General features: G+C 48.9%; 1 protein-coding gene across 1 annotated transcript in view; it reads left to right on the forward strand.

The window, feature by feature from the left end:
* The window catches only part of ST8SIA2 (ST8 alpha-N-acetyl-neuraminide alpha-2,8-sialyltransferase 2), a 33,335-nt gene extending 14,767 nt beyond the window's left edge, over positions 1-18,568 (forward strand). The window contains exons 2-6 of the mRNA XM_051628729.1: positions 747-809; positions 2,752-2,880; positions 3,413-3,670; positions 5,836-6,129; positions 16,086-18,568. Coding sequence (XP_051484689.1) covers positions 747-809; positions 2,752-2,880; positions 3,413-3,670; positions 5,836-6,129; positions 16,086-16,371 — 1,030 coding nt within the window. The 3' untranslated portion in view covers positions 16,372-18,568. The remainder of the gene's footprint in view (positions 1-746; positions 810-2,751; positions 2,881-3,412; positions 3,671-5,835; positions 6,130-16,085) is intronic.
* Positions 18,569-20,766: the final 2,198 nt, after the last annotated feature.

Raw genomic sequence — 20,766 nt, forward strand, 5'->3', positions numbered from 1 at the left:
TGGCACCCATCCTTGTGCGGTGGTGTCAGGCCGTGGGAGTGACAATAGAGTTGGCCTCATAGGTTCAGCCAGATTACACTGGAGGTGAGGACAAGGGGCTTCAAGGTGCTTATAGGATTGGAGGGGGCTGAAACAGGACCTGGTTCTGGCCTGGGTCACCGGTAACCGCAAGAAGATGAGGATGAGGTCTCCACAAGTCACCCAGGAGGCTGGTGGCTTGGTCTGCATAAAATGGAGATGTTGGGTGGTCTGAACTGAAAGCCCAAGATGAAAATAATGGTGGGAATCCTGTCCAGATCATCCAGCTCAGTCCCCACCTTAGAAGAACAGGGGAAGTCCCTTGGCAACCTGGAGATGGAGGAGATCTTCTCTATGTGCTACTAACATCTGATTCCTAAAAAAACCCAAAAACCAGAGATGTATTTAATGCAACCTGTAGGCTGCATGCTGCTTTGATGACAGGGACCAGATGTCTTTGATGGCTGGTTAGATGCGCAGGTATTATTAATTGGGTTGTTTAGGAGCTTTTTTTTGCAGAATGATTTTACAGTCACGGTAGGGCAGCAATGACAGTGGATGTGAAAAGCCCTTCACGGGCATCAGGACATCTCTCTTCTGGATGGGGTGGGATGTGAGTGGCACAGCAGTGTCTCCGGAGCCCTTCAGAGCAGGATCTCTTGACTGTTGAACAATGCTTGGCAAAGAGGAGCCGGGTTTATAAATAATGCATTTCCTTTGTCTTGCAGGAGTTCTGGAGGCAGAGGTACAATCAGATCAGCTGTGAACAGCTTACATAGCAAATCTAATAGGTTTGTAAATTAGATTTTGTGTTCATTTGTTTTTGCTGTAAGGCAGCTATTAATCTGCTTCTCCTCTTCACTGGATAGTGCTGTTCTTATTTAGCAAATGTATCTGTTTCTTTTCACTTCTGCTTTGCATTTTCTTAATCGTTTCCCCCCCTTCCTTCCCCCAGCTCAGTGCAATAATCATTTGCAAATAACCGAGAATCTGCAAGTTGCGGTGATTGAGAGAATGAGAAGGAGAGAGTTACTTATTGTGAAAATAAGTCAGTGATAGAGTTGCAATTCTTCTAGTTTTACTACGTGCTGTTGGAAGAGGCACCGCTGTCTTTGACATCAGAACTTCATTTGGTTTTATCATCATGCACTTGTGTAACATTGCTCCACTGCAGAGTCATTTCTTGGCATTGCAGCTTCGTTCAGTGTCTCTCTGTGTGATTTTTACAACCATTTCATGTCAGGCCAGAATTACCTGGGGGCACAGTGGCAGAGCTTGATGACACCACACAAGAAAGGAAGGGTGATGTCATCACAAAGGTCAAAACACAGAAAATGGACAAAACAAACAAATAAATGGTAGTTATTCCCAAGATATTTTTACTCCATTCCCTTTATGACACCTTTGGGGTAAGTTTTGCAAGACATGAGGTGATCTGGCAAAATGCAAGATGTGAACAAATCCAACAGCCTCGACTGGCAGCCTCTAGAAAAGTACTGTGCAAATACACACAAGTCCACAAAGTGTTTATGAACATATTTCCTTGCCTTTCTGAACCATTACATAGAATGAGCCACAGCGAGTCCTTGGAAGCTCCCTCCCTGGGCTGGAGATGTGCTCCTGGGAGCTGCATGTTGTCCATGAGCCTGGGCTACCAACTCTGTCCAATCTCTCACTCATCTCCCTCCTTGGCATTTACACACTTTTTATAAATGTATTTATTTACAAACCATTTCCCAGCTGGAAAAAGCTCTTTGCACTGGAGGGGGAGAATCCCTTTAGCTGATGGTGAGTGCTTTGGCTGTGTATTTTTCAGAGTGCTCTGAAGTGTGAAGGTTTTCTCAGGGCTGCAGACACTTGCACAGCTTCTTGATAAGATGCTTGGGTATTCTCTTTGGAGGGGGCTGGCTGGAATAAAATCTTTAGATTCATGCCATTTGATGTAAATGGCACTGAAGTGCTAGGGCTGATTTGCTTCTTAGACCAGGGATTAAAAGCTGGGGTCTCCCAGTGATCGTCTCCAAGCTGCAGGATCTGGCTGTTGCCCATCCTGCTGCTCATTCCTGTGTCTGGAGCAGGTGGTATGGAAGCTGAAATCCTCATGCTTTCTTCTAACGGGGTGCAAAGCTACAAGCAAGCCAGCCTCCCCCTGCTCAGTACAAGGTGCTCATAGCCCCACCTCACAAGGAGCACCCAGCAGCTCAGCTAAATTCATTTCTCCTTTGGGTGAAGTGAAGGTTGCACTTCTCTGACAAGGATTTTAACCTGCTGCAGGAGCTGATCTGGCTCCGCTTTGGGGTGTCCATGTGCAACCACAAGGCAGCAGAGCAACAACCTTGACTGCCCATGTAGGAAATGTCTCAGTGAATTTTTGGGGCTCCCTGGGGCTCTAGGGTGTCTTGTCTGCAAGTGTCCACCTGCCAACCTGTCTTTGCAGAGCCTGCTTATGTTTTTGTGTGCATGCTTTTCTACAGCTAGGTGTGCAAGATTGTGTTTTCTGTCGAGCTGTGCCTGGCTGTAAGTCTGTGTTCCTGTATTTAATGATTTGTCCGTCTGCTTTAGTGTAGCAGAATACAAACAGGCTTTCAGTTCTTGTTTAGCTAATAACTACAATTTTGCTTTTCTGAGGAAATTTGAATTCCAGCAGCCAGAGCCGAAGACAGTGATTAGAAGTACCACTGGGATGCTAACGGATCCTGTCTCCCTCCCTCTCCTTGTCTTTCTTTTCTCTAGAGCCGAAGTAGTAATAAATGACTCTTCGTCTCCAGCTGTTGTTGACAGAAGTAATGAAAGCATTAAGCACAACATTAAACCAGCCTCACCCAAATGGAGACACAACCAGACACTCTCTTTGAAGATCAGGTACTGGTAATTACCTCTAGGACCAGGAACAGATACGGTCCTCTCTGGTGTGAGCTGGCAGATTGCCCCTGTATATCATCTAAAAAATTCGGGGAAGAAGTAAAAAGCTTATCTCCTGCAGAGCTCGGCCTCGTATCTGTCAGCGATCTCTTGGAAATGAATTCCTGGCTGAACCAGCTGGTCTTGTGGCAACAAAACACAGAGCACTCGAGCCCCCATTTTCCAGGCAAAGTGGGATTAGTGTTCATTGGCGGTGGGTCATGGAGGGGAGAAGGAGACCCTCTTCCTGGGATAAATGTGGGGAACCCCACTGATGGTGGGCTGACTGTGCTAGCCTGCACTGGAAAGGGATGGGTGAAGAAGGAGCAGGTGTTAAGATGGAGATACCTGGTTGTAAGGTGTTCTTGGAGAGCATCGGTTAGATGGACTGGCCACACAGCAAGGGCAACCAGTAGGCAAGAGGTCATCTTATGTATGACCCAAGTTATCTCTGTACTTTGCCTGATGGGGCTGTTCTCTTCCCTGTCCTCAGGAAACAGATCTTGAAGTTCCTGGATGCAGAGAAGGACATTTCAGTGCTGAAGGGGACACTGAAGCCAGGAGACATCATCCACTATGTCTTTGACAGGGACAGCACCATGAACGTCTCCCAGAACCTGTATGAGCTGCTGCCCCGCACCTCCCCCCTCAAGGGCAAGCAGTTCCCCACCTGTGCCATTGTGGGCAACTCGGGGGTCCTGCTCAGCAGCGGCTGCGGCCCCGAGATCGATGCGCACAGCTTCGTGATAAGGTAGGGGCCTGCACCCGGCAGCACGAGGGGGCTGAGGGGGCTTCAGGGGGCTGGGAGCTGTGGGAAGGGCTGAAGTCCTGCTGGCATGGTGCAGCACAGCCTTGCAGCCCCGTGGGTGGGCGCATCCTGCAAAGTCTTCCTCCCACTACCAAGTGCTCCTCCAGTTCCCTGCAAATGCAGCTCCTGTCTTCTCAAGATGCACCGTGAGCCCCCAGCAGCCCCAGTCCCAAGCACTCCCTGCTTTTCCCACATACTTGCTCTCTTGCAAACAAACCCTGTCCTGGACTCTCCCATGGACACAAGCTTGGTTCTTCCCCAAATCAGTCCTGCCCTCCACACGGTGCACTGGCACCACACCTGTGCACTCTCAGGTCTGGCTCTCCCCTGTGACCACTCCATCCCCAGCACCAATGTCCCCACAGATGCACTGCCCTGTGGATCTGCAGCAGCAGATCCTGACCCTCACTGGGCACACACTGAATTCACCACAGAGGATGCTTTAAGAGGGGAGGAGGAGCCCACCTGCCTTCCCATCCCCAGCACCTGGGTACATCTGTTAGCTGAGGGGCTGCAGGAGTCTGCTGATGATTTATGTATGTGCAGACATTTGCTTTCTGGTGAGTCTATTATGAAGACAGCCCAATCCATCAGCAGCTCACAGAGGCAGTCCCCCAGTGTGACGTGGGAACGAGGATAATGTCACCTCTGCCCCAGCTCAAGCCTGACTGCTCCAGTCCGCCTGGCTGCCAGCAGCTCCATCCTGTCCCCAGGGGATGGAACCTACCATTTCCACCCTTAAGTATAACCAGAGTGAGCAAAGGGGAAAACTGCTGCTGATGGCAATTCTGGCAAAGTTTAGGGAGGGCTTTTCATGTCAGGCAGCAAAGTTGCAGGAGAAAAGCTTTTCTGGGTGGCAGGATTGGGATGTTGAGCAGCTTCTCCCCAGCTGTGTATGCCAGCACAGATCTGGCATGGACCAGCTCTTCCCACCATAGGTTATCTGAGCCACCACTTGAACCTGGCAGCATCCAGGCAGCCTTTTCAATAGGGTTGGCAGTGACCAGCAATGGGCTCTGTGTCCAGAATATAACTTGGCCCTTCAGATCCAATGTTTCTTTTCGGTGAGTGGATCAGAAGGGCCCTGTGTGCCAGTAGTGCCAGATTTTCTTTACACCATTCCCTTAGTTTCCCCATCTGTAAAGTAGGGAAAGCAGCAGCAGTGGCTGATTATCAAGGCAGATGGTTAGGATGCAATTCCTGATCATTAAATACTGTAACTTCACTGTAAAACTCTTCAGGAGAGCACAGAGTGTGCAAACACGCTGGTACCCTCTGGTTTTCACCACACTGGGGGAACATCTCTCTGTATCCCCCCCATCACCTGGTCCCCAGGGCCACGTTCATGGCACTGCCAAGGCTTAATGGCTGTGAATCCCACCTTGAGGAGCTGTAGGAAACCACTGTGTAATGAGGGTAATTTGTTGGCAGTTTATCCCTCAGCCCTGGCATGACACAGGAGCTCCTGGGGGAAAGTGTGTCCCTGCATCCATGTGCAGAGCCTAAAAAAGTTCTACAGAAAGAGATGTTTTTTTGAAGGTCACAGCCTCCAGACAGCCGAACCCTGTGGAGACCAGGTCCTGGCATCTGCCTCCCTCTGGTCTCATTATCACTGCTAGTGCCACCACGTCTGCTGTTAGCAAAGACTCAGGAAAAGACTGGGGATAACGTTACCCAGCAAGACCGAAATGAAGAGGCGAGTGGTTTTCTTGCATGGAAAAGGCCGTTTTATTTCAAATCTGCCATGGCAGCAAAGATGGGAGGTTTGTTGCTATGTGTTATTTTGGAATGGCACCAGAAGAGATATCGATCTGTACCAACCCACCCACCAGGCACCAAAGTGATGCCTGTTGGCAGCGTTGCCTCACAGGAATATCCAGACATGTGCAGGCATATTAAGGAATGATGACCTGGTATTAAGATGGCTCATCATTACCAGGTCAGAGCCTCTGTAATTTATTGCAGATACTCATTCTCCCACCTCCTCCAAAAAGCAAGGGCAAATCTGTCACTGGCCCCAGCTTTTGGCATCAGACACCCCTCATATTTGTTGCTATCCTCTCTTCTCATGTTCATTGTAAAGGGCTGTTTGGTGTTTCCCCTCGCAGGTGCAACCTGGCCCCTGTCCAGGAGTACTCGCAGGACGTGGGCTTGAAGACAGACCTGGTGACTATGAACCCCTCAGTCATCCAACGGGCCTTCGAGGACCTGGTGAATGAGACTTGGAGGGAGAAGCTGCTGCAACGCCTCCACAGCCTGAACGGCAGCATCCTCTGGATCCCGGCGTTCATGGCCAAGGGGGGCAAGGAGCGAGTGGAGTGGGTGAACGAGCTCATCCTGAAGCATCACATCAACGTCAGGACTGCTTACCCCTCGCTGCGCCTGCTCCATGCTGTCCGAGGGTGAGAGCCTTTCTGGTGTGCTTGGAGCCAGGGTTTCATGAGCCTCCTGAGGGAGAGATGGAGAGCCATCAGTGGGTTTGTGCTGCAGGCAAACGGCGTGAGCCGTTTATTTCTGCAAACCTTGAGGAGGATTCCATGGGTGGTGGCTGGTCCTTAGATGAGAACTGGAGACCACCTGGCAAGCAGGGTCTCCCCACTCTGCCCCATTGAGTGTGAGGTCTTCTAGCCATGCAGTATAACAAGCACTTTGCTGGCTGAAAGCCACAGTAACTCCAAGACCTACCGTTAGGGCTTTCCTTGGTGGAACGTGTGTGTGTGTTGTGGTTTGTGGAGCTAGTGACAAGGTTTGTTACCTTGCGCTTAAATGACACATGCAAGTCTGGCACAGGTCAGGTTGCTCGTGGCAGGCTGGACAGGCTCAGCAGAGGACTGAGGGCTGTTCAAAAGCGGCCTGTGTGCTCCTGTGATGGTGCAAATTGCACTGCTCATCTTAAATGACCAGCCCAGAGAAGGGACTGACATGGTCTGGTCATGCTGGTCAGATAAATAGGGCCAAGCAGTAGTAACTAGACTTACTGGGTGGGGAGAAAGGGGTCTGTCTGCTCTTTCATTGCAACCATGTGTCTGGGAGACACAGGTATGGTGGGGATGGGAAGGCTATAAATAGAGAGCACGCTCCAGGTGTGAGACTTCCGTGTAAATGGCCTTGTAATGGAGTAGGCTCTTGCTTTATTTCTCTGGGGAGACTCATGATTCGTCAGGCATTTAGAGAATCTAGACAGGTATGGCTTGTGCTGGAGATGGCTTAGGGGCAGTACTTGTCCTCTCTGATCCTGACTAGACCCTGTTGCTTTCCTGGGTTGGGAATTCACTCGTGCAGCTGATGCTTCCACCTCCGAGCCTCAGCATTAGTGTGTCTTGATTGCTTTGAGCACTTCATCCTCAGCCCACCTCTGAGCCTGAGCTCCTCTGCTCAGTTGGTCTCTGCTGAGTTTTGCTCCACCCCAGCCTGGGTGACGTGTCAGTGCAGGGAATGGGCACAGGACAAATTTTGGGGTCGTTTCATGCAGGAACAAGCCTAAGGGGGTGCTCTGGGGAGAGGAGTGTGAAAGGCAGCTCTGCAGGCAGCCTCAGGAGGCTGGGAGGAGCAGAGGCTCTGGTGCCACCATGCATCCCAGGCAGCAAGAACCATGTCTGCTCCACATGCCTGTGTGTGAGGCTTCCTTGGGTTGGAGAGGCATCTTATGGAAAACACTGGCTTTGAGGTAAAGAAGGAAAAGTAAATGATCCCACAACTCACAGAAAGGGAAAGGAGGAAGAAAAGAAAAAAAAAAAAAAGAACCACAGCCCAAATTCAGAGCTATTTCTAGCTGTAATTGACTTACTTTCATCTGTCAAAATAGAATTAAGCTCCTGTAATAAACCCTTTAAATCAACAGGCTGCTAATCCTGAGCTGGCAAGCATTCCCAGTGCCAGAAAGTTTCTGTAGGAAGCTTTGCAGAGGGATTGGCAAGGGCTGGGCATCACTTTCCCATGGGAGAAGAGGAGGATTCCTCGGTAAGCTCTGTTGCTGAGCCTATCTTCCACTTCATGACACCTTCCTGGCCCTCCTGTGCTGCAGCCTTCAGTCCAGCTGGGCTGGCTGGCACTCTTCTTGTCCCTGTGCATCTCTCACAGAGCAGTTTTGGAGCCACCACTGGTGGCTGGCAGGTCCTGCCTGGCTGGAGGGATGCAGGGATTTTGGGACAAGCCCAGGGCTTCAGTGCTGTCTCAGTGCATGGAGGGATGCACTCCTCTTCACCATGGCTTGGAGTCTTTCTTTTGCACGTGTTAGTGTTCCTGTGGGTTTTCATGGGGTCCCATGGAAGACACATGGGTCTGGGCTTCTGAAAACCTTCTGGGGCTCAGAGAGATGTGACCAGTAAGACCAGCAAATGAGTGAAGTAGACAGTGTTGGTGGGTGTCTGGGATGGATATCTATCAGCACATGGTTGGGCACTGGCTGATGCTGATGACAGGCTCTAAGCACCTGGTCTGAGCCACAGCCAAGACCTTGAGCCTGGTCTTTGGGCTGGTTACCGTGCTGGGGGGCAACAGAGAAAGGTGGGTTGTGGCTGCACTGAGGCAGCAGCAATTCAATTACAACCCCAGAGGCCAGTCCTGATCCTCCTCAGGGGCTGCCCTCTAAGCCAAAGGAACTGCTGCCTGAGCTGCCCCCCTGCTCTCACACTTATCAGCAGGAAAACAAGGATGCCTGGTAATTAACGATTAATATAATTAAAACTGCAGGCACCTCAGCTAGCTAGAACTGACGGGAGCATTTTAACACCTACCTGGTGTGTTGTGGCATGGTCAAGGAGCTGTGCAGAGGGACCACCCAGGGCTGGAGGCAAAGGGCTGTGCTCTTCTGGGGGAAGGCAACATTAACCCTTTCCTTGGTGCAGCTTCCTCGGGTTTGGACTTAGATTGGTCTAGGAGGGATTCAGGCAGTATAGAATGAACTGGCCACAGCTGAGGAGGGGGGTGTGCTGATGCTCTTGGTGCTGTATAGGATTTCTCTCAGGTACCTAATTGATATGAAGTTTGGGATGAAGGAGGAGTCTTTCCTCAGGTCAAACAGACCAGAATCACTAGGACTTTACTTATTCATCTTCTGTGGTACTGTCTGATTCCTAAGATCATAATATGTTTTTACTTATGGGCTCCTTGCTCTTACAGGGCTATGGTCTCCAACAACTTCCTCCGTCTCTCCAGCTCTCTCTGAGGAACGTGCCATTTCGTAGCATTACACTTTTATGTGACAGATCTGAGATTGGTGAAACAAATCCATTTTGTGGCTTGTGGTGTGCAGCAGAGAATCAATAATCCACAAAGCCCCACAGAACATCCCTCTGGGCTACAGTGGGCTGTAGTTGCAGAGATGTCCTGTCTTCACCTTTGCTGGATGAAGCTACCCTTTCATAATCTATCCTAAGTTGATTTGGAAATCACAAAGAAATGGGGGAAGTCTTTCAGCCAAGGCACTCTTATTTATTTTTTCAAGGAATAGCACTTACTACAAAGACTAATGTTATCTCAACCAACTTCAATTCGGCTACAAAAGCTTTGTCTTTTCTTCCTTCACTTCCAGTGAAATACATTTCTGAGTTCTTGACTTCTCCTTGAACTGCAGTGTTTATTGTCCTACTCTGCTTTCCCCCAGACCAGAATGCATTTCAGTGGCAACTGAGCATTTTTTTCTATGATTTTCATTGCATTTTGGGGTATTTGTAGAGCATGCGTTGCTGAGATAAGTAAAAAGCATTTGGTTTTGTTGCCCTCAACAGCATCATTGGAGACATCACCTTCCTAGCTGTGAGGGTGCCTTAAATGTTTACTGATAGCTTTTTGTGCTGGTGATTCTGGGTAATCTGTGCAATAGGACGGAGGCTCTTCTTACACGGTTAAACTCACCATCTTCATGCCAGGAAGGGACAGAGCCATCAGCATTTCTGTGGAGGAGCTCAGAAGGAAGCTGAGTCCCCACCTACGGCTGAGGAGGGAGGCTGTGCCATGGCAGGGAGCCAGCTTGTGGGGACAGAGATGGTGTCGTGTATTTTGGGGGTACATGACTCACTTTGGAGGGGTTCTATAAAATGCCTCCTGAGCAATTCATCTGGTGAGTGCAGTGCTCATCTCCTGGCTGGGAAGCAAGCAAGCTCCTTGTAAGTCATCTGTTAGTGTCTCCAAAAAGCCTTGTAATCCCTATTGCCAAGCAGCTTCTGTCAGAGAAATAACATTAAATGCAGGAAGCAGGGGAAAATAATTGTGTCTGGAGGCCTGACTGTCACTCCTTGCAGGGGATTCATGGACATGTTTCAGTTTGCCTTGTACAATCTAGTCTAGCACTTCTCACTGTGTCCATCATGAAGGTCTCTTGACAGTAACCAGTTCTAGTCCCATAAGATTTGGTTGAAGGGCTTCTTGAAAGTAAAGGAAAAAGAAAAAAATAAATCTCCCAGCTCCTTGGCCAGGTCCCCTCTTAGGTTTAGCATCCAAATAGCTCTGGCAGTTTATGTGTGCTCCTTACAACAGCTCTGCTCAGGGTCCACAGCTTGCATAGTGCAGCTCTGCCACGTGTCCTCAGAATTGCAACCTGGTGGGGCATAGGGTGGATTCTATCTAGGCCTCAGATGTCTCTCTTCCTCCTGATATGCAAACAACATCTAAGTCTTTGCTGACTCTTCGGGGCAACACTGCTCAGCCTCTGCCTTTCCCATCTGTGAGCCAGAGTGGAAACCTTCCCCTGGTCCTGCCTTACTTTTTGTCCTGATTATGCTACATCCTTTCCAACAGTCTTGTCTTGCTTGTAGCCACGCAGGACACACGTGTACAGGTTATTCTCCTAACCTGTTGGTTTGATTGCATCACCCCACTCTTTTGCATCCCTCTCTGGGCTTCCCTTTTCTCTTAACACATCAAACCTCAGCTCCTGCTTTTCACAGCCCTCCCAGCTCATCTTTTCTCATGCTGTGTCTCAAGATGGGTTCTGCTGTTGGTTAGCCAGTGTCACCCGGTTATGGGCTTTCTAAGCGGGCTCCTTCATGCTTCATCGTGTATGGTCCTTCAGCTCACAGGGGCTCCTCTGAAATACTTGTGCCTTAAAGCCCTTCCTCTTTGGTCCCAGAGATAGTTTAAGGACCAGATGTCATCACTGTTCATGGCTCTTGGCTGTTTTGGTGGAGGTGACAGAGGAGATGAATGGACAGAACAGGGCTGGGAGAAGCCCAGAAGTTGATCAAGTATGGGTTTGATGATCAGGCAGTGAGGTGGATCAAGAACTGGTTGAAAGGAAGAAGTCAGAGAGTTGTAGTCAATGGGGCAGAATCTAGTTGGAGGCCTGTGACTAGTGGAGTCCCTCAGGGGTCGGTAGTGGGACCGGTGTTGTTCAACATCTTCATCAACGACCTGGACGAGGGTACAGAATGTACCCTCAGCAAGTTTGCTGATGACACCAAGCTGGGAGGAGTGGCTGACACACCGGAAGGCTGTGCTGCCATTCAGAGGGACCTAGACAGGCTGGAGACTTGGGCGGGGAAAAACCTGATGAAGTTTAACAAGGGCAAGTGTAGAGTTTTGCATTTGGGGAAGAAAAGCGCCATGTACCAGTACAGGTTGGGGGCTGACCTGCTGGAGAGCAGTGTAGGTGAAAGGGACCTGGGGGTCCTGGTAGACAGGAGGATGACCATGAGCCAGCAATGTGCCCTTGTGGCTAAGAAGGCCAATGGCATCCTGGGGTGCATTAGAAAGGGTGTGGTTAGTCGGTCAAGAGAGGTTCTCCTCCCCCTCTATTCTGCCTTGGTGAGGCTGCATCTGGAGTATTGTGTCCAGTTCTGGGCCCCTCAGTTCAAGAAGGACAGGGAACTGCTTGAAAGAGTCCAGCGCAGAGCCACAAAGATGATTAAGGGAATGGAACATCTCCCTTATGAGGAAAGGCTGAGAGAGCTGGGTCTCTTTAGTTTGGAGAAAAGGAGACTGAGGGGTGACCTCATCAATGTTTACAAATACGTAAAGGGTGAGTGTCAGGAAGATGGAGTTAAGCTTTTTTCAGTGATGATCAGTGATAGGACAAGGAGTAATGGATACAAATTGGAGCATAGGAGGTTTAAGGTGAATATCAGAAAAAAAATTTTTTACTGTGAGAGTGACAGAGCACTGGAACAGGCTGCCCAGAGAGGTTGTGGAGTCTTCTTCACTGGAGACATTCAAAACCCGCCTGGACGCCTTCCTGTGTGATGTGCTCTAGGTGACCCTGCTCTGGCAGGGGGGTTGGACTAGATGATCTTTCGAGGTCCCTTCCAGCCCCTAGGATTCTATGATTCTAAGCTGGATGGGGGATAGTAGTTGCTCCCTGGGCTGCAGCATTTCATCTCCATCCATCCAGCAGCTGGGACCCATGCTGTGCCCTGCCAGCACGGGTGGGACCTGGCCTGGCCTGCACCAGCGTCGGAGCACTGTGTCAGGGCACTCGCTCCGATTATCTGTAGCTGATTTTTCATGAGCATTACTGGGAGCAGGATGTGTGTGGCAGACTGATAATATGCTTCTGACAGTCAAGGACTAGCAGCCACACAACAGCTTGTGTTTGTATCATGCTTTCATGAATAAGATGTTTTAAAAGGATCTGAAATAGCGTTATTTCAGCTGTTCTGATTTATAACACTAAATCATGCAGCTGATACTGCTAAAACTTGATTTCTCCATTGACCTCCATTTCTTTTATTTACTGCATCCTTACCTGGAGGGCACCTGTTTCCTTAGGGTTTTCTTAGGCACGTCAGGAGGTGATGGGTAAGCGCAGAGCAGGACCCTGCCCTTGCTGGCAGTCCTCAAACACTGTCTACAGCAGGGAGCTCCAGCTGTGCCATGTGGAGGCTGCTGCCTCCCCTGCCTCGGGTGGGAGCTGCCAATTCCTAGGGGCAGTTTCAGGTTGTGTTGTCTCCCAAAGGATTCCCACTGGGCTTAAAGGTCCAAACACAGTGGTGGCTTCCCCTGTGGCTGCCGTGCAGCCCCCTCACAGGAAGCACACACCAACAGTCATACAGCCAGCAGCAGAGCTATGCAGTTCTGCTTAGGAGACTTAAGTTTCTTGGAAACCTTTTGGAAAATTGACATTTCCAAGGAGCAACCAGAACCACTTACCAGCTAGGACAACTCTCTAAACTGCTCTTCTTGAAACCTCTGTCCTCAGTGACCACTGAGAAGTAGTTCAAGTAGGTGCTAAGGCTTGTGTCTAGGCTGCCTCCTTACAAAAGATGGCTGTGAAGATCTGATAGCATTTCTCATCTGTCACTATCATGATCTGAAACAAGAGCTGTCTCACACATTTTTTTCCTGACAGCAACACAGTTCCTTTTCATAGCTGCATCCTGCTCAGGCACCGACCAGTCTCTGTAACTGCTTCCACCCTGAGGGTTATTTACAGAAACAACACAGCACCAGCTTTTGAAGGAGGTCCACACTGTGAGGATGACTCTGAGAAAGGAGGTATTGGGTTTCAGGACTGCTCTTTGCTTTTCTCTTTTAATTGCTGTCTCTTTCCATAAAATGTTGCAGTTAATAGTTATGGTGATTGGTGTAGCCAATTTGAAAAATAATTACTGCCTGCTTCAAGATTATCTTTCCCCTAATTAAAATCCCGGACCTCCCGTATTAAAGGTGTGCTGTTGACACAGCATCCCATGTGCACCCAGACAACCTCATTTGAATTTACAGGATTAATTAGGTTTTATTTCCATCCCCAGCTGTTCTCTCCTGCACCAGGAATGTGACTGCTGTCTCAGTTGGTCAGCGGTGGGATAGATAAGATGGAGATCTTCCTTCATGGCTCCCATCACAAACCAGTCATTAGAAAGTATTCCCCAGACCTCCCTGGAGGATTTCCTACCTTTGCTGTCCAGGAAACAAATTGCAAGTGCTGTGGCATGGCCTGTGTTATGTTTTGGGCATTGTATATTGTGTATGTCATCTGTGTGGGTGGGCTGGGACAGCCTGGAGTCCACCACTCCCCTCCCCCAAAGCTGCAGCCAGCAGCGAGAATTTATGATGCTGTAGGAGCAAGGTTTGTCATCCTCATTTTTGCAATGCCATGCCTGCTGTAGAGGGGAATGCAGATAAAAGAGCCAGGCTTAAAATGTTTGTTATAAGAAACTGAATTGTCATTGTTCCCTACCACAATATTACTGAGTTGGTCTTGAGGCTGTTTGCACGTGCCGGGTTGCAGCGGACGATGTGCTTCTGTAGGGCACTGCTGTGTGTGACCCAGGCCAGTTTTGTCATCGTTAATATGCTTGAAACATCTGTGGTCACAGGAATGTCCTGTAGCCTTGTGCAAGGGTCACTTCATCATGCTGTCAAGGTCGTTGTACATTCGTAAGAGTTTGTGCAGCCTCTCAACAAAACCTGAGAGTTAATATTTTGGGCAGGTGTAAGGTCACCAGTATCTTTCAGTGTTCCAGCTGGTAAATTGATAAAAGGAGAGTTTTAAGGCTAAAGCAGCTGCAGGACAAGCACAGACAGTTGTCAGATAATGTTGCTTGACAGTTCTTCCCAGGTAGTTTCCCTGCTGCATGGGGCTACCCTGAATCACAGTGTTAAATCATCGTGGTGATCTTCTGTTTCTTTCCATGTGCCAGGGGTCTAATGTGCTTACCTGTACCTCATCAAGGAGGCTGGTTTATGGCTATCTGTGGGAGAAGACTGCCTTGGCACTGCAGTGAGCTTTGAGGTGCCCCTGTAGCTCAACCCATGTGGCTGGGCAAGCCCAGGAAATGGTGATGCTGTACCTCAGAGATACTTAGTCTCACCAGTTTTTCCCGTTTCTTGCTGTTTTTTTGTGCTGGGTGCTCAAGCAAGAGGGACCTCCCCAAAATGTCGTATTTGTCTTTTCTAAAGCTGGGCTCCTGCTCACCTCAGTAAACCTGGCCATGCCCTTCATGCACATGCTGAGGCTGCCACTCTGCTTCCACAATTTGATTCACCAGAAAAGTAATTTTTTCTCTTGTCTGGCCGAGAACAAGCAAGTATGTTTGTGCCTTGGTTGCTAAATTTTAATGGCCTTCATAAAAAGCTAATTTGCAAAATTAAGGCTCAGCTTTCCCAAGAGTTCCCTCTGTCTGAGTGCCAGACCCTCAGGAGCTGGGTGGAAAGTGTGAATGAGGAGCAGGACACTTCCTGTCGCTTCACATGTGACAGCAGGATCCAGCTCAGGATCCCAAACCTCTGAGAGTAGAGAAATGCCACATGCTCTGCTCTGCTTCCTCATACCCTTTATCCAAAGAGCTGCCAGGCACTCACCTGAACTCAGGCCTTTGGAAATGTCTATTAAAAATAATCCAAGGGCTTGAAGGGACTGTGACCAGGTGGGATGTCCTGCCTGCACCATCCCTGCCTGCTGCAGGGCAGTGCCAGCATCACACATACTGAGGGAGGATGAGGTGCACCCAGGGAGGGGGGGAAGGTGAGGGGGACTGGTAGAACTCTTCTACCTCCCCAAGCCTTTTGCTTTCTGATTTTTACTCCTCTGGCAGTGTTTTTCTGCTGAGCAAACCAGAGAAGTTGCCTGTGCAGTAACACTGGAAAAATCTCCTTACAGGGTAGGGTGTTGATGCTGCAATAACCTTTATTGGCAGCCCAAAGTGCAGCTGCTGATACCCTTTCTGCTCGTCCATCACTACAGGCTGCCTCCTTTCCCTCTTCTTTTTGCCATCCCTCACAAAAACTGGCACACTTTTTCAGCAGTGAGGACAGCCTCCATATTGCTTATTATGTATTGCAATATGCCAGGTTGTGTATCTCTGCCATTGCAGAGTGTGGTGATGTATTTTTCGTCCAGGATCACAGCAGCAATCGCTGGGTATAACAGGGACACAGCAGGTTGTTTTAGCTCTTTCAGTCTGGTGACCCTTTATTCCAAGGCAAACGTTTTTACAGCCCTGTTGTGTTTATTGTCAGCCTAAAAATCTTTATTTGTCAATGAAAATCATCAGCACGTGTGTGTCTGAGAGAGAGAGTGTGTGTCTGCATCAAGGGGCTGCTGGAGTCTGCTTAACATGTGGATGGTTTGGTCTGTGGAATTGATCTCCTAGGTTGATTGGAAGATAATTGTGGGCTGAAGTACTGAAGGCCACCATTGCAAGCAATTTGTTTTTCATATAGGATTGCTGGGGCATGAGATGCTTCAATGCCATAGCAACAAGTGTGATGTAGCTGCCCGACAGGGAGCAGGAGGATGCCTATTCATGAAGCAGTCCCTAGAGAGGCTTCTTCTTGGCATGGATAACTCTTCTGCTCGTCAGAAACCTCTCGCTTTGAATTGCCAGTGCATCTCAGCCAGAGGCTGGAGAGGGAAAATGTGCAGGACACGAGCTTTGTGTGCAGGGGCAATAACACACCGTCCTCTGCTGTCCCTTTGCAGGTACTGGCTAACAAACAAGGTGCACATCAAGCGACCCACCACCGGCCTCCTCATGTACACCTTAGCCACTCGATTCTGCAACCAGATCTATCTCTACGGCTTCTGGCCCTTTCCCCTGGACCAGAACCAGAACCCGGTCAAGTACCACTACTACGACAGCCTCAAGTACGGCTACACCTCGCAGGCCAGCCCGCACACCATGCCCTTGGAGTTCAAAGCCTTAAAGATGCTGCACCAGCAGGGAGCCTTGAAGCTGACAGTGGGGGAGTGCAATGGGGCCACGTAGGGTGGTCCCCGGGCGCGTTCCTGCACAGCCACGGGAGGAAGGGGAGGGGGATAAAAAGGATGAGTGGTACCTGGTGGGGTTGGTTGTCTTTGTTAATGCGCAGAACAGCGACACAAATATATATACGTGGTACCTATATATATTGACCTGAGTATTATAACTGTTTGGTGTTCTCCAAGGAAGGGGCAGGAGAGATGCGGGAGCATCTGGCGTGACTGGCCTGGGCAAGACCCCTCGCCGTGGGCTTGCTGGGCTCGGCAGGGCATTCAAGCCACGTCCGAAAGGTGTGAAGGTGGCCTTGGTTTTTGAGGGTATGTTAGGTGATGGGTTAAACGTTAAGCCGTTTGTCGTGACTGGTCCGAGGTTGGTAGTTAGTTTGTTTGGCCAAGGACGCCGGTGCTGTCGCTCAGCAGCAAGACACGTCCTTGGCCCTGTGCTCGTGGCAGGGAGGGGAAGGGGCAGGGAGCGGGGTGGGCAGGGAAGGTTTGTTGGCGGTTCTCACGGCCGAGGGACAGAGCAGGATCTGTTTCCTGCCCAGCAGGGACTGGTGCCCAGCAGAGCCGTGCACAAATGCCTCCAAAACATGGACCGCTGGGGCTAAGTGCAGCCTTCAGAAAGGTGAAGGAGAAGCCTCCTGGGCTGCAGCTTGATCTCCAGGAGGTGGTGGGGAGCTGTGCTAAGCTGATCCCAGGGACATTTGCTCAGAGAGGAAATGTGAGAGCTTCCGGAGAGCAGGTGCCCTAGTCCTGAGCCGGGCAGGCAGTGAGGAGGATACTGAGCTTTTATTTCCTCTTCCTTTCCTAAGGAGCAACTGAGAAAGGAGCAAAGATGCTGGAACGTGGCAGGAAGGAGGAGGTTTGCTGCCGCAAACTGACACCATTAGTATTAAGTATCTTACTGTGCCACAAAGACACTCAACATCTGTCAGGGCTTCTAAAAATCATAAGTACATCTAGCTCTTAATTCCCACATGCTACCTGCCTTCTCTCCCCCTCCAAAAATAACCACTGAAGTACTGGTGATAGCCCTGAGACCCAGCCAAGCAGAAAGACTGTGGGACTTCAAGGGACTTTGTCAAGTCTAAATAATTTATTTTCACTCTTTCCACAAAGACCCGGCGTACAGCGCTGTGTGCCTGGAGTCCCTCTCTCCTTTCTTTTGAGCTCTGATTAGCTCTTACTCTGAACAGTTAAGTAGGATGTCAGATGAATCTTGGTGGAATGCTGGCCCAGTGAACATCCAATAAGTTATCTTTTCTTTTTTCTTTCCAGAATGAACTCAAAACATACAGGAGTGTTTATAACCACACTTGCTTTTCTCTTAAGCTTTGGGTTGTTTGAGGGAAGCAAATAGCTTGGTCTGATTAGCCTGTTGAATTTTCTCTTTCTGTAGCCAGAAACAGAACTATTTGCCTCCTAATTAGCACTGAGTGCCAAAATGCAGGTGAGTCGGGGGTTCAGTGAGTGCAGTTGGGGTTTTATTTGTGAGAGAGCAAAGCAACAGTCCAGGTGAGCCTTGGACACATGCTGCAGTGCTTTCGTGGCTGGATATCATTACCTTTGTGCCATCTCCTGCTGCTGTGATTTTTACCTTAAAAAAGTGTACAGTTTGGGACTGAAATAGTTGACATTATCTCTTTAAAAACTGAGTGCTTCAAGTGGTGAAAGGAAAAACTCACTTTCATGATTTGGGACCTAGAAGCTACTGTACCCGTAGGAGCCTGCAGCCTGCTAATTAGTGTCAGATGAAGATGCCCAAGATTAAGGTAAAAGCAACTTTGTGGTGGATAAATGTGGTCTAATCTGCCACTTAGGGGCTGTTTCTTTCCAATTCCAAAAAAGTATTTCTTTTATGTATTTTTTTTTAAGCTGACTTTTTCAGAAAAATGTTGCTTTGAGTTTAGTTGCACAGTAAAGCTAAACCTGGCTGTGAACCACAGCTCCAGCTGTTGGACTTCCCTGAGATAGGAGGAGACAGAGTAAAAGTGTAAGATGGAGGAAGTCTGCAATCCCAGGGAGCTTCCCACGATTCAGGAGTGGTTGATAAAGCTGGGTAATTCCCTGGTTTGTCCCCAGAGTGGAGGAGGGACAGACTCAGGCTGGAGCCACAGGGACTGCTGAGGCCAGCTGCTGTGTTGGGGGGCCTGGGCCACGGTCCTGACTGCTGTTAGCAAACCTTCTTTTTAAATAAAAATACAAGAAATGGAACAAATGTGCAGAGGTTTATTTTAATTTTTCATTTCTTTTCATCACTGGAAGGGTGAGAAGGAGGGCAAGGCCATAAAACGCTGTGGCAATTAACTGGGGACACCCTGTAAGCTGCTTTGCCAGTGAAGGAGAGGGGAAGGCTGGGCTAATTTGCCCATCTGGGGTGGGTGTTGATGCTCTGCCAAGGGGACATCAGAAGCCACCAGGATGTCCTCACTGTGCCCACAGAGATTATTGAGCTGAATTGAACATCAGATGTGCCGTGTGCTCCGTGTGTCCCCAGGCTGGCAACCATCCCAGCCCTGAGACCCCACTGCACCCTCTGAACCCCCCGAGCATTGTGGTAAGTGCACAGTTCCTCCTCTTCCTCTCTCCCCTCCATTTCTCCAGCCATTTTAGTCCCAAAGCTCATGGAGCAAACCTGTCACCACAGACCTGGCCAGGCTGAGCAAGGAGCCTCCAGACAAAGAGTTTGATTCAGCTCTCGCCACACTCGCTCTATGCGTGTGCTGCAGAGCAGTGCAGAGGAGGAATGTGCCAGCACAGCACTTCTGCTCTTCCTATAAAAGTATATATTCATATATAGTGATGTGGCTGTTTCTCTCCTGGGGGAGATCTTGCCTGGCACAGAGTACAGCTCCTCTGGTCAAGCTGCAGGGTCCTCAGGCTCTGTGCTGCCGAGATCCTTTATAACTGAGGCCTGTCCTGCCTTATTTAAAGCTGACTTGGGTGATTTGCAGCAGCTCCTCTGTACTGTGACACAGGACCCTGGATGCCTCCCACCCGGGCTGGCGGAGTCCCAGCATCCCTCCCAGCCACTGAACCAGAGGGCTGGAGGAGGGAACATCACCTTCCTTTGAACGCTTCATCAGCCAGGGCTCGGGGCAGGGTCAATAACCAATCCTCTGCTTCAGTCAGAGCCCAGATAATCAGTGACCAAAGTGCAAATAGTCACTCTGAATCAAATAACAATTTTTAATATTTTTTTTCAAGCTGCCTGAAGGTTGTTTTGTTGGGGGTTTTTTACTGCTAAGAAACAATTTAATGTTCTAATTTTTTAATTTTTTTTTTTGGAGACACCAGTCTTGCAAAGCAGAAAGACACAATATTTTGTTTTGAAGGTGTGATGAAAATTGTTTTCATTTTTACATCCCTTTTTGGATACTGCTTGGGAATAACACTAAACATTCTAGACTTCAGTCAGTCTCATTGAAATGACATAAATGGTTTCAGTTGATCCAAAAATCACTTTTAATGTTGTGCAAAATATTCTTCAAAAGTTTGCATCATCTACAGATCTTGATATATAGGTGTTATTTTTTCTGACCACCCTCCTTTTAAAAATTTAAACAATGCAATTTCATGCTAGAAAGGCTCGAAGCCGTGGGAATTAAAGCTTAAAGCTTTGAGAGACCCAGAGGAGGCAACAGGGAAACAGTTTGCTCCAAGGTGCCACTCAACATCAGGCAGTAACACCAGGTGCAGTGTAATGCTTCGCTATACCACACTTTTTTATTTTTAGCTTTTTCATTGTTTCAGTTGTTTTCCTTGTTGGATTTCTCACATTTGTGAATGGTTTATTAACATATATTTTCACCTCTAAATGTTACTCTATTGCCCTTGGCATCTGACAACGGAATTTCACTTTGGGGTCCCCCTTTTGACCACATCAAATGCTTTCTAGCTTTTCTTCACCTCTACTTTTATTTTTCACTATGAAAACAACCAATCACTCACAAGCTGGCAAATCTCCTCTCTGACCCCAGAATCATCACAAGACAGTTCATCTCCTCACTGTGGATACTACAGCACTCCCAGCTTAAGCTCTAGGTTGGAGAGGCCACCACCAGCAGGGAATGGACTATGTGTCTTATTTCTACCCTCCACCCCCAAGACAATTGCGTGTCACCCACATGTGCAAAGAAAGACCTTGAAGAGAGGCCTGAATGATAACCAAACAAATCATCATCCTCCCAAGAGAGTGGACTTCTCTCCCAGTATTAGCTACATCAAGGCATTTGGCAATAAGCTCTTTTTCCAGCTGGGAATAACTCCTGTTTGTCTCCATCAAACCTAACCCGCCGTGCAAGTGCCGCCATCACATCTCAATTATATTCACAATCCAGCTGAAGGCAGATGCATTTAGCTGCTCAACATCATCTCCAAGCAAATCTACAAACACTTCTAC

This window comes from Apus apus, chromosome 10, assembly GCF_020740795.1.
Source record: "Apus apus isolate bApuApu2 chromosome 10, bApuApu2.pri.cur, whole genome shotgun sequence".
In the NCBI taxonomy this organism is placed as follows: domain Eukaryota; kingdom Metazoa; phylum Chordata; class Aves; order Apodiformes; family Apodidae; genus Apus; species Apus apus.